The following is a 13,461-nucleotide window of genomic DNA, read 5'->3' as shown; positions in this document are numbered from 1 at the left end:
AAGCTGCCGGTCCTACAGCATCTCCCCACCTTGGCAAGATCTCCAGGTGACTGGGCTGGGCAGAGGGCTGGAAAATGGGAACATCCCCTGGTGAGGGTGCCACAGATTCCCACTGTTAGTACTGAATTTTAGCAGTTGTTCAAGCAAAAGCACTCCTCATATTGTTATATACCTTTGATCTATCTCCAGAGTGCTAAAAATAGTTGTTTTCATCCATCTTTTCCAGCTTTGTAATGGCTTTTTAAGGGAAGAGGATTTGCGGGGCGCCTGGGTGGCTCAGTCCTTAAGCATCTGCCTTCGGCTCACGTCATGATCCCAGGGTCCTGGGATCGAGCCCCACATCAGGCTCCCTGCTCCGCAGGAAGCCTGCTGCTTCTTCTCCCACTCGCCCTGCTTGTGTTCCCTCTCTTGCTGTGTCTCTATCTGTTGAATGAATGAATGAATGAATGAATGAATGAATGAATAAATAAATAAATAAATAATCTTAAAAAACAAAGGGAAGAGGATTTGCCTACCCCTTCACTCTGCCATAACTGGAAGTCCCACCCTCCTCAACAAATATTTGATGAATAAGAAGTGACTAAACACTGCGTAATCTGTCTGCTACCTCTACCACTCTACTGAAACTGTCCCATCAAAAACGATCAGTTGCCTCCCAGGCACTGAAACAGGTTCTGGGTAAGACAGACCTGGGCTGAATTCCAGTTCTGCCACTTAGTAATTGTGCACTTGGCAAGTGTGCTTCTATTCTCCAAGTTTTTGTTCTCTCTTCTACTCCATGGCTAAAATCATGCCGATGGTGTTATTGTGAGGACAGTGGGATCTGAGTAAGCATCTGGGTGGACACTTCAGGGCTCTTTCCAACAGTGTTTGTCAGGAGACCTGAGCTCCTGCACAGACTGTGAGTCTGGGACGCCTCTTGACCTTTCAATAGCCCTTACACTCAATGGACACATAGATGGTGGGCATGCAAGGGTAAGATCGTGAAAATCCTTTGAGATTGGATCTATTATACACAATTCTAAGGTATTATTATGCCTTATTATGGTGTTCTTTGGGAACTTTTTAAAATCCCTCTCTGGGAAATTTTGGGTATAGTAAAATTTCTAAAAATAGGGAAGCTACTGAAATTACTTCTCTGACTTCTTTTATCCTGGACATTTTAACCATGATACCTTTGAGGGTTTCTGAAAGATAAGGACTACAGATATAAATCCTTCTTAATGAGAAACTCACATTTTTAGGTGTTTATTCTTCTAAGAACTAAAGGACATGGCCCCCCAAATCAGAAATAAAGCATCAATTTGGTGGTTAAGGATGGAGAAGAGGGAACATGACCAAACAGAATGCTTGGAATTTGAAATAAAAATAGTGTGGCGAGGCCATCACCATTTAGGGCCTTGCTGAAAGTTCAGTTCTTTCTGCAGGAAATGCATGTTTAAAAACAGAATAAAAAACAAATGTCTTTCTGTCTTCTTTAAAATGTCTTCCTTATTGGCCTCCCTTTAATTAGCAATGCACTATTTGCTATTATTATTCACTCCTGTTATTTGTTTTTTCCTGTGTCAGCCAGGCTGCCAGCTCTGCGAAGGCAAGGGCGATACTTCTGTGCATCCGCCTCCGTGCTTGGTCCTGTTCCTTGCTGTCACCTACAGTCAATGATTACACTGTGTTCACCCCCTTACTCAGAAACCTTCAGTGATTCTCCCCTGTACTTGAAATGTGGTCCTCAGATTTTTTTTTTGATTGCATGTGCTTATCAGCAAACTAATGCTTACATATCCTCTAATAGACACACATGTAATTTATTTTAAAACTGTACTCTTATCAGGGCACCTGGGTGGCTCAGTCATTGGGCGTCTGCCTTCGGCTCAGGTCATGATCCCAGGGTCCTGGGATCGAGGCCCGCATCGGGCTCCCTGCTCAGCAGAAGCCTGCTTCTCCCTCTTCCACTCCCCCTGCTTGTGTTCCCTCTCTCGCTGTGTCTCTCTGTGTCAAATAAATTAATAAAATCTTAAAAAACAAAACAAAACTGTACTTCTATCTTATATAAATTATAAGCATCTACCAATATAGGAAGTTTAAGAGGACGACATAAAAAAAGTATAAATAGAATTTGTAATATCTTCTCTCTGTACCTTGCATACTCCACTCTGGAGACCACTGGTCTGTAGGATAAAATCCAGCTTCTTTAAAACACAGCTTTCAAACTGGGGTTTGTTGATCCTTGAATAACACGGGTTTGAACTGCACAGGTCCACTTATATGTGAATTTTGTCTCAGTACTGTAAATGTATTTGCCCTTCCTTATGGTTTTCTTAATAATACTTTCTTTTCTCTAACTTTATTGTAAGAATACAGTACATAATACATATAACATACAAAATGTGTGTCAATCAATGCTTTATGTTATCAGTAAGGCTTCTGGTCGACAGTAGGCTATTAGTAGTTAAGTTCTGCGGGAGTTCAGAGTTGGCGCTACTAACCCTGCCTTGTTTGAGGGCCAAGATGTTCAATTCTCCACTTCATACCGCCACTCACAGTGCTGATGTGTTATCAAGCAATTTATGTCTATGAAAGACTCTCCTCCACAAATGCATTAGTATAAGAGAGATATGATAGATGAAGCCATCAGCCATCAAATCTTTCCTATACTGGTCACAAGTATAGGGCCAAGTGTATACACTAAGGGTCAATTTCCAGATTCCCAACTACAAAATGTACCCTCTCCTGAAAGTGATCTGTCTAGGAATGGCTGGCATTGAGCTGGTTTATTTTTTCTACCTCCCCTTTCCCAATTGCTCTGGCCTTGCACAGCAGAAAGGCGCCCCTGAGCCATCTGAACTGTGCTTTGTCCCCAAATGAAGGTATAATCTGAGAATGCAGTATACCTGAGGGCGAATTTCTTTTTTTTTAAAAAACAATTTTATTTATTTATTTGAGAGAGAGAGAATGAGAGATAGAGAGCACGAGAGGGAAGAGGGTCAGAGGGAGAAGCAAACTCCCTGCTGAGCAGGGAGCCCGACGTGGGACTCGATCCCAGGACTCCAGGATCATGACCTGAGCCAAAGGCAGTTACTTAACCAACTGAGCCACCCAGGCGCCCCTTGAGGGAGAATTTCTTGAGAGCCAAGTAAGAAACACCAACAGGGCAGCACTTTATTTCACTCCCTGGACAAATAACAGGCAAGCCTCTGGACTGCAGACCATGGCTATCTTAGAATTAGAAGTCACAAGTGAGGTGGTGGAAGACTTGTAGGAATATAGTGTTTTAAAAATCTTTTTGTACCATTTATTTATGTATTTTAGAGAGGGGGGAGGAGTAGAGGGAGAGAGAATCCCAAGTCGACTCCATGCTGAGTGCAGGGCCTGATGTGGCACTCGATCTCACAACGCTGAGATCACAACCTGAGCTGAAACCAAGAGTCTTGCTCAACCAACTACACCACCCGGGCATCCCCAGAATATAGTGTTTTTAATTAGAAAATGAAGCTAAACTTTTTCTGACAGAAAATGAGTATTTAACTGAGTGGTTTAGCCATGTTAGGTTGGTTTTGCCAATTAAGTGATATTCCACAAGTGGAATGGGCCAGATCTATGGCTCCATGTTTTTGATGAAAATATGCAAAGCACTTATCCGATACACAATACACCAGAAATTTCAACATTTGCAACTATTTCATCTTCTGATGACCACTGCCTTAAACTAACATTCACAATACTCACAACTACGCTTTCCTCTCTCCTGTCAGTCCCCCTCAAGCTTCAGCCAAACCAGTCATGGTCCTAGGCACTCTCCCAGATCTACACCTATGTATGTGTTCATGTCAGTTCCTCCCTCGGAAATACCCTTCCCTCCCACCTCCGTGTGTTGAATTCCTACCTAACAGCTGCTTGATCTGAGGCACTAATTAGGTACTGAGGATGGAAAATGAACATAATGATAACCGTGGCCCCATTTTCATAGATGTCAGAGTCTACTATGGGAGACAGATAAGCAGTGACAATATAGTATTACAGAGCTATGATGGGGAGCCATGAGGTTCTGGGAACTCAGCAGGGCCACCCTCTCTTCCCCTGGAGGTCAAGGAAGTCTCAGAGGAAGTGACCAGAAAGCCAAAACCCACTGATGAGCAGGAGTTAGCCTGACATTTTACAGGAAGGGGAAAGAAGAGGACTGATCTATACTGAGAGAACAAAAGTGAGTTTAATTGACAGTGTCAAAGCAATTCCTCTGTGAAGTCAGGATTTTGACCAGGAGAGACATGCTTACTTAGCTGTGGGGTGCAGAAAGAAATTTCTACCAGGTTTAATCTGTTTCATATTCTTGAGATACTGGTCACATTCTCTCAAAAGCCCAACTTAGAATAGACTGAAAGTCAAGGGAGAGGTCATCTCTATAAAAATTTTCCCTTGCTTTTTTTCCAAAAACAAAATATTTGAACCCCCGGCTCAACTGCTTGGGGAATGGGCAGACTTTTTATACTAGGTTCACCAGAAATAGTGCTAAATGAATACTCTTGGGAAGTCTGGTAAGTCTGGTTTATATATGTGGCTCTGTTCTAAGTATGGAGGCACCCTCTAAACAAATAAGGAAATAAGGAGAAGCACAGAAGATAAAACATTCAGTTTTCAGGGACTGCCTTGTGCCACAACAGAGGAAAGACTGTGAGGGCTTAAGGTATCTGGTTCCTCACTGCTCCACCTCTTCCTCTCCCTCACTGTCCTGAGCCAGAGGCCACGAAAGCACCTTCACTGAGGGATGTTCAATTCTCCGCTTCATACCGCCACTCACAGTGCTGATGTGTTATCAAGCAATTTATGTCTATGAAAGACTCTCCTCTATAAATACATTAGTAGAAGAGAAATATGCTAGATGTAGCCATCAGCCATCAAATCTTTCCTATACTGGTCACAATCTGGTATCCAATAACTCTTCGTTCATTCAAAACAGAAAATACACTCAGCCTGCTAGTTCTCTGATACAGTCCACCCACGCATCATTGCAATGGATTTTTATTTTACTTCTCATCTGTTTTCTTAGCTGTGTATCTTCTTCAGGTGCCCATGTGGAGGGTTAACATTTTCTCGATGAAACTATTCACTGTGGCAGTAAAATCAGGGAAGTTTCATCCACGAGGGCTTAGTTATCGAAGCATCAAAGGATGTCATCATAAAACACTGACTGTGCAAGTCACATGACATGGACCCCAAGGACAACCTAACCAGTTACGTTCCCACAGATGATATTGTTGGTAAAGCTACTTCATCTTTCAGGAAAGCCATTATAAACTTATCTCAGAATACAAAAATTCACTTTTGCTAGGAAGTTATTATCAATCTCAGGAGGGTCAGAAGTATGATTGCTAAACATTTTTTCCATTAGAAATGTTTCCTATCAGTGATACCATGTTTTTCCAGATGGGTGGGCCAACTGTAATTCTGCTCTAAAACTCTGCTTTCTATCAGACCCCTCAGCATTTTCTGATTATGGCCTTTAACAAAGTTTGCAACAATGGTGAATGCAAGTTTGTGCTGAAGTATGTATATAAATGCATTTGCAAATGGGTTTAGACCTTTGGGTGAAAAGGGCCTGAAGTCTCCTAAATAGAAAAATCTTCAAGTAAATCAGAACTGACTCCAGAGTGTGGAAAATGGTACAGGGCTTAGTGACCTTATATCAAACCACAGCCAAGGCCACATTTTAACACGTCCCCACTCCCAGATTAATTTTATTTCTGTCACCCTCTTCACCTTTGAAATTCCTTCCATTCAGCAAAATTCAGGAGAACAAATACATTTTGACTTCTGTCCCTGATACCACCCCGTGTGCCTTGATGAAAAACACAGTTTTAGTTTTCAGCCCTGCACCTGAGAGAGGTGGGGGTGTAATGAAATGAATTATGCCTCCTCTTTTCCCTGAAGCCCCAGGTTTTCCTAAGAGAACACCCATATAACACATGCCAGTATATTTAGGCCTGAGGGCTCCTCAAAACGGAACCCCTTTTCTTGCAGAGGGTTAGTTTAGTCTCTTTTTAGATAAGCAGATCTGCATGTGAACGCTACCTTGGTGCCAGGGCCTTTCCTGGACAAAAGGCCGGGCCTTCTCCACCCGCAGCCGACCACCTCTCCTCCCCGGGCAGGGCCTTGCAGCGGCGCGGCGCGCCCAGCAGATGGAGCCGCAGCTGAATTTTCGCGAGCCGCTCTCTACACGGTAGAAGAGTCTAGAATAAACAGGAAGGGGATTTTTTTTTTTTTTTAAGCGTTCTAATTTTTAACATATATTGCCTTCTATGTCGGGTCAGAGGCTCTTTTTATTTGACTAAGTTGAAACGCATTTGAAGTTTAAAAAAAAAATCAGTGATTACGCAATCCCCAATACATGTTTTTTTTAGGATTTCCATTCTTTCAGGGGACCCAAGAAGCAAGTTTTTAGTAGTAACAACTGTCACAAGGGCATGGTGGTTCAGAAACGTTAGCAGGCAGCGCAGAACAAAGAAAGTCGGCCTCGAGAAAACACCAGAAAGGAGTGAGAAGAGCGGGGCAACCTCCCAAAGCCGCCGCCGAAGGGAGCTCCGTGAGGGGCGGGGCGGGGCGGTGGCCGCGAAAAGCAGCGCCGCCTGCCGGTGAAAAGGGAGAGTGCGCGGATCTCGCCAGAGGCTGTGGCGTCGCTACCGGGTCGGCTTAGACCGAGCCGACATTCCAAAGACCGTTGCACTCAGGATGCTGCACGATGTAGCCCCCTACCCAACGAAACCGAAAGTGATGGGCACAACCCGAGCAGCCTTTCTGTCGAGAAGGGAAACGTGCAGGCCCATTATGGTTTTGGGGAACAATGTTTCAAAGGGCTTGACTGTTTTTAATGCTTCCTAAAGCTAAAAAGGATAATTGTTATTTAAGACAATCCTAAAGAAGAGGGAAAATAGAACCCGATAGGAGCTCTCTTTCGTTTATCCCAACCTTCCTTAAATTATTTACAAAATATTATAAGTGGTTATCAGAAGCAAATTGGAAAAACCGGGCAAGGCACTGAGTTTCAAGGTGAATGTTCTTATCATTTCCCATAACGGCCCCTCATTTTTATTCCAGGATTGTTGCAGTGGTGTTTCTTGAGTCCCTCCTCCTCTCCCCACTTCCCTTTTCTCTTCACTCATTTGACAGGAGCCTCCGCAATCATCTGCTTAGAACACGTCATCAGCATCCACTGGGAGAGAGTTGTGGCACCACCTTTCTCCCCCTATGGCTGAAGCCCACAGAAAGAAGATGACGGGTTGCGCTTCTGCGCCATTGCCGGGAATTGTAACCTGCAAGATGATGCCAAAGGGCAGCTTCCCCTTTTTTGATGCTGCAAGGAACTTTATGTTGCCCCTCATTAGCTGATGCTTTCTCCAGTAGAGCCCCGTCCTTCAGTTGCCCAAATGATGCGCTAAGTCCCTTCCACTTGCAGAGATTCAGTGCATTAAGTGTAAAAATCGCACATCTCTGTTTTTCTTCCAGTAAGGGAGTAAAGACCCATAGGTGGACTAGTCCTTTGGATTAGTCATGCTGTTTATCTTCAGGTCCCTGTTCTCTGACATGAAAATTCCCATCTCCCATCAGGGTATAGTTGTAGGCATAAATTATGGGCTCTGGCTCAAAACAGGGCCCTCTCTTTTGTCCAGTAGCACCAGAAACACACTAATTAGGTAACTAACTGGAACACAAAGCTTCTTGAGGGTACTGAAGAGGGAAGTTGAGCCCCCAAGTCCTGTACTGATGACTTGGGCTGCAGCCTTCACAACCTGGAGCCAACCAGATGAGCACTGAGAGCTCAGTGTTTGGAACACAAAGGAGAGCAATGAATATATAGTAACTTAGTGAATCAGGGACAAGATCCAAGAGGAAGCCTGACATTTGTTTATCAGCAGAGAAACGGAAGTAAAGGCGGGTATGTCTCCCTAAGTGTTACTGTGTTATAAAAGTGTCCTCCAGGGAGACAATACATGAACAGGGCAGCTGATAACATTAATACTGTGCAGGTAGGTCTCCCCACATCTCCAGGACTGCTGAACCAAGTGTTATGGGCAGGGATACAGCTCTGAGCCTTTCCTGCTGCAATCCTCTGAGGGAGTTGGCTCAGACAAAGCAAAGCAGCTTCTCCCTCAGTTCTCTTTGTTCTTCTTTGGAAAATGGGCTCTCTTGCAAGTCTCATACACCAGCTGCTTTCACCTCTTGTATAAGGGCAAAATAAAATAATCACCAATAATGATTTGGACAGCATATTTCTGGAGCCCTGAACTCGGTGAAATGCAGGATCAAATTACTTTTAGAATTCTAACATGCTGTACATTTTTATTCTGGGTTTCGAGGCAAAAATTTCAGAGAGGGGCCCCTCTTTATCGAATAAAAATAAAAATATCACCTTCAGAAAGGGGTAATGGAGAAAGAATGTTTTGAATCCCACTTAAGCTAATAACTACATGTCCTGCACCTTATGCTTCAGAATCTCTTTCTCACCGGAGTTATGATTTTCGTGAGCAAATTCTTTGTCTGCTAAGAAATCCCTTAAGCAGTAGCAAAGGCCTCTCTGACAAATCACACCTTTTTATGCCATAAGTGACTTTTTTCTAATAAGAATGATTTAACATAGCTCCTTTCAAAGTAGAAACATTCAGAATTTTCTATCCCAGATTCAAGCGTGAATTAAGACAAAGGGTGCTTGTCTCGGGAATAGGCATGCCACTCCCCGAGCCCTCAGAGCATCTGCTGCCTGAACTGATTCTTAAATCAAAAGTCACGCATGGCTTCTGTGCTTGACAGCTGAGGTGGCCTTCGATGTCCAGTGTGGGCCAGCTGGAATGGGTTCACACGCACAACAGAAAATGGGCTCTGTGGGTCAAGAGAAAGCTTACTGGGCTGAGAAGGACTAGGGTGACGTTTTGGAAATACTGTCGGTTTACTTCTTGGGAATTCCCCCCCCCCAAAGTAAGTGCTTTCAGTCCCTTTATGTGGCATCCTCAGGCTCTTTACGAAAGTTCCTACTTCGGGGGGATTTTATCTGCTCACTAAATATTGGCTATTTGGTCCAGAATAACAGAAAATCTGCATGTTTTTACTCAGTCAGGACTTAGGCTGAGTAGAGAGCAGCTCCTCTCTGCCAGTTCCTGGTGACTTCATTCTTTCTAGCATTCTCAAGAGGAAGTGAGAGCAACCCCCAGCCAGGAAACCAGCCCCACGTTAGCAGCTAATTTAATGGCTCAAGTTCTACAGGTGAGGCCCAGGTGAGCTTCTAAAATAATTCTGAGGCTACATAAGGAACGAATAAGCAGGTGTTAAGGGAGTATATATGCCTTTGTAATTAACAGAAAATTCTGATAGTCATTGGGCATGTATATTCATACTACTACCCTGTGTTTATATTATTATCTGTTACCCAGACAGCATATTACAGAATGCCTTTCATCTGACAGGTCCTTTCCTGTGTTAACCTTGTATATTAAGGCACTTCAATTTAATAGCCAGAAGCATTTGGAGGGAAAGAGCCCTGTCATGCCCTTGCCCTTTATGTTTCACGCAGTACCCAGCAGAGTATTAGATATGCAGTAGGTGCTCAGGAAAGAGCTGCTTTAAGAAAAAAAAAAAAACAAACAAAAAGAGTATGGACTGAAGGAGCGATGAATGGTTGTGCTTTAATCTTGGGATTAGGCCTGGCTTTATCCTCACATCTGAGGAAACTGGGGAGTGACACTTCATGGACAGAATATAGAAGTGGAAATATCGCAGCTTCTCTGGCTGATGGGATGATGACAGTGGCTGGCTTTCCGATATGTCAGAAACCATAGGCGTACTTTACATACGTTATCCATTTATACCTCACCCCTGGCTAAGTTTACTATTATTACTGCCCTTATTTTACATATGACAAAACATTACCACACAATATTGTGGACCAGACAACCAATAAATAGCTTCATCAGGACTTGAGTCCAGAGATAAGTCAGTCTTCAGAATCCACGCCTTGAGGCACATTCATGCTCCAGAATATCAAATAACGCCATTTATAGCTCCACTCCCTAACTACCCTTCCTTGCAGAATTGCCTCACGACATCATATCTGAGGTGGGAGGGAAAGAGGGAAGCGGGTAATAAGCAAACACAATTCATAACTGACATGTCTCAGTCTTCATGGTTTTGATGTTCTTTTCTCTGTGTTATCTCATTTAATCCTCATAGTACTCTGTCAAGTATGTTACTATTAGCTCATATAGATAAGGAATGTATCTCTGGAGAACAGGTGGGTTTAGAACAACAACAACAACATGCTAAAATTCCAAGCTGAGAGGTAACAAATGTACTGGTAGGTAACACCACACCTGCCTCAGCCTCTCACCTCAGCCCAGAGGGCTGGTGTAGGGGTTTCCTTCACTCCCTTCCTTTCTTACTTATTAACACTCCATGAACCATAAAGCTTACGGCTGTCCCTCCCTGCGCCATAAATCCAAATATGGTTAATGTTGACCTGATGTGCCTGCCACTAAGTCATTTCAAAAGCAGAGGCAAGGTAGAGAGGAAACAGTGACAATGCACAGAATGCTATGTAACAATTAAAAAGAATGAATTACGTTGAAACATACTGCCAGGAAGTGATCTCCACAGGCATAGTAGGTTGCCAAAAATAATAAGAGCAAACTGCAGAATAAAAAAATACAGCATGGTACCATGTATGTTTTTAAAAGACACAAAACAATATTACACACACACATCTATGCAAAAACACGTAGCAAACAGTTGGTTATACCCCAAATTGACAACTGATTTTCCTGGGAAGAGGCTGAGGCCTGGGGTGAGGTACATAGCATTGGCTGACTTTATCTTTTACAAGATGATTTATTCAAATAACGTACATGTAAAAGAAAAAAAAAGGAAAGAGCAGAAAAGAAACAAGTGTTGCTGCTGGAAAAGAAAAGATTAGCAACACACGGTGAAAAGATTAGCAACACATGGTAAAGTACCGTAAGTGGTACAAAACCCTCCAGACCAAAATCCACTGCCTTGCACATGTCCATAAGAGACCAGGGGATAAGCAGAGAGTTCTCATATTGGCATTATTATTATGAATTGGGTGAGTTCTAAGATGTAATATCTCCTAACTCTACGAGAAACGGTGCTGAGAAGTACATTAGACCTGGAGCCAGCCAGCCGAAGTTCAAGGCCTGACTCTGCATTTCTCTGTAACCTTGGGCTAATTTCTCAAGGCCTTACTTTCCTTATCTGCAGAGTTAAGATAACAGTAACACACGTCATAGGATGTTTCAAGGATTGAGATTACACACAGGAAAGAAGAGCAAAATCATGCAGACTGAGACTTAGAATTTATAAATTATGTTTGTGTTGACTGTCTTCCCATTCTTTCCCTCCCACTTTAGAGAATTATGTTTTCTCACACCTTTAAGTATGCCCCACACTGAGGCAGAGTTAAATGAAGAAGCCATCGGTCTTCAATATAATACTTGCTGATCATAGGTCTCCATTATTTGAGGCTTTAGATTATGAACATGCATAGTTTTTAAGCTCCAATAACCTGCATTCATGTATTTATTTTAAAGAATATATTCATTTGATTTGTGTATACAACATACCCTTTTCCTGTGAAACCTACTTTTGATGCAAGGACTAAAATACCTAAATCAGAGAGACCATTTAAAGTACAAGTCAAAAAATATCATTAACATTTTTTTTGCACCTTAAATGTGCTTAGTTGTGGTCCTACTAAAATTTCAAGCTGTTCTGAAATTTCCAGAATCCAATTACATGCCTTATAAGAAAAAGGGTCTCAAAAATAATCAAAGAAACACTAGCACCACCAATATAATCAGACACAAAAGAGAAACATGAGCAGATGAATAAATATCAGTTGCATGCACACAGCACCATGCCGACCATGCAGGATATAACTATGTTCAATCACAGCCTCACCTTTGAAACAGAGCCAGGTTCTCTACTTTTGCTGGATGTGCCTGTGTTAAAAAGCGCAGGGACCTGAAGATTTCTGGTGAAGCAAAGAAGAATCCAGTTTAAGTTGTTTTGCGTTTGAGTTTGGAAAGGATCCATTTGAAGGAACCAATTCCAAACACACAAAGCACACATCCCACCCGGGCTCCTCCACCCCATTCAACTGGGCTGTCAGTTTAGAGCTGGGCGCCCATTGTTCACTTTGTTCTACTCTAATTAGACTTGACAGATTGCTCTTTCTAGCTAGACTGGCTATTGCCAAGAACAGAGATAAGAGGTGAGGCTGACCTTGTCACTCTGCCCTTGGAATCAGTGCCCCACCCCCCAACCTAGTCCACCAAGAACGAAATGTACCCCACCGCAGCTCAGATCTGTGCCCCTTCTCCAGCCCCTGGGCAGTCCCAGCGCCTTGGACTTGTCTTTCCGTACTGTGAGATTCAAACCCTCATTGTCAGCGGCAGGGGAATAAGTGTGCTCTAATATTTTTCACATTAATACTCTGACCCTTGTTTTTGTTTTGTTTTTTTTTCCTTCAGGCCTGGTGGGGGAAAAAACAGACCAGCCTTTCTGAAGGGAAAGATACTGCAGTTCCTCCCGGGAGCCAGGAAATATTGATTGCTTAATGAAACAGAGCTCTGGAAGGATACAGCCCTGACACTACCTGCATGAGTCGGAAGCAAATCCCTGGCCCTGCTGCCCTCAGTGTCCATATCTGTAAAATGCCATCAAGACTTCTTGAACCTTTGTTGTATCAAAAACATGTTATACTCTTGTTAAATAAAAATTAGATCATAAAATGGTAGAGCTGGAAATGATCTTAGAGATCATCTAGTCCAATATCTTCACTTGGAAGGTTAAAAAAAAAAAAACAGGACAAAAGAGGGAGGGGACATGCATAGGGTCATGAAATTAGTTCTTAAACTTTAAACACCTGGCTCTGAACAACAGCTTGCTAATTAGCTTTGTCTCTAACCTGCCATTTCCCAGTTTATCCTATGCTTGATAATAAATCATATTGGCCAGGAAGGCAACTTTCTTTCTCTGAGGAAGGAATTCTCCTCACCCAATGACTGTTTTCAGAAATGCTTCCCTTTACTGAGAATCCAATGATCTTGTAATAAATAGATCCTGACTCACCCAGTGCCACATGCCTCTTACTGGGGTGCAGGATGGAACTCAACAGACTTCGGATCTGGGGCCCTGCTCTCAAATAGGAGTGACCCCCTCCTTGACCTAAGTCTGGCTATGCCCATTGCCTCAAGAGCTGCGAGCAGCAGAGACTGTTAGAAATTTCTCCTTGAAACAAATCTAGTGTTTCCCAGTTTGTAACGTAAACCCATTCATTTATGGTTCACTCACCCATCTACAAGTATTTATTAAAAGCCCATTTTTTATTAAGCTCCTGAGAGCTGGCAAGACTAGTACAATGAGTAGGATCCAGCCTCAAGGAGCCTCAGAAGGAGCCAGAAG

At 42.9% G+C, this 13,461-nt stretch overlaps 2 protein-coding genes across 2 annotated transcripts in view; both read right to left on the bottom strand.

Moving 5' to 3' along the window:
* TUBA1C (tubulin alpha 1c) overlaps positions 1-6,082 on the bottom strand; it is a 32,254-nt gene extending 26,172 nt beyond the window's left edge. The window contains exon 1 of the mRNA XM_088026055.1: positions 6,067-6,082. The gene's annotated coding sequence lies outside the window, so the exon portion shown is untranslated. The remainder of the gene's footprint in view (positions 1-6,066) is intronic.
* Positions 6,020-13,461, bottom strand: part of LOC148163748 (uncharacterized) — a 52,569-nt gene continuing 45,127 nt past the window's right edge. The window contains exons 3-4 of the mRNA XM_088025718.1: positions 11,956-12,028; positions 6,020-6,224 (exon numbers count right to left, since the gene is read on the bottom strand). Of these exons, the coding sequence (XP_087881844.1) occupies positions 6,020-6,224; positions 11,956-12,028 (278 nt within the window). The remainder of the gene's footprint in view (positions 6,225-11,955; positions 12,029-13,461) is intronic.

The sequence above is a fragment of the Eumetopias jubatus genome, unplaced genomic scaffold, assembly GCF_037043125.1.
Source record: "Eumetopias jubatus isolate StellerSeaLion01/CBP00866 unplaced genomic scaffold, mEumJub1_p1.0 scaffold_8, whole genome shotgun sequence".
NCBI lineage: Eukaryota > Metazoa > Chordata > Mammalia > Carnivora > Otariidae > Eumetopias > Eumetopias jubatus.
The sequence above is the reverse complement of the archived record's forward strand: the minus strand, read 5'-3'. Positions and strand labels throughout refer to the sequence as shown.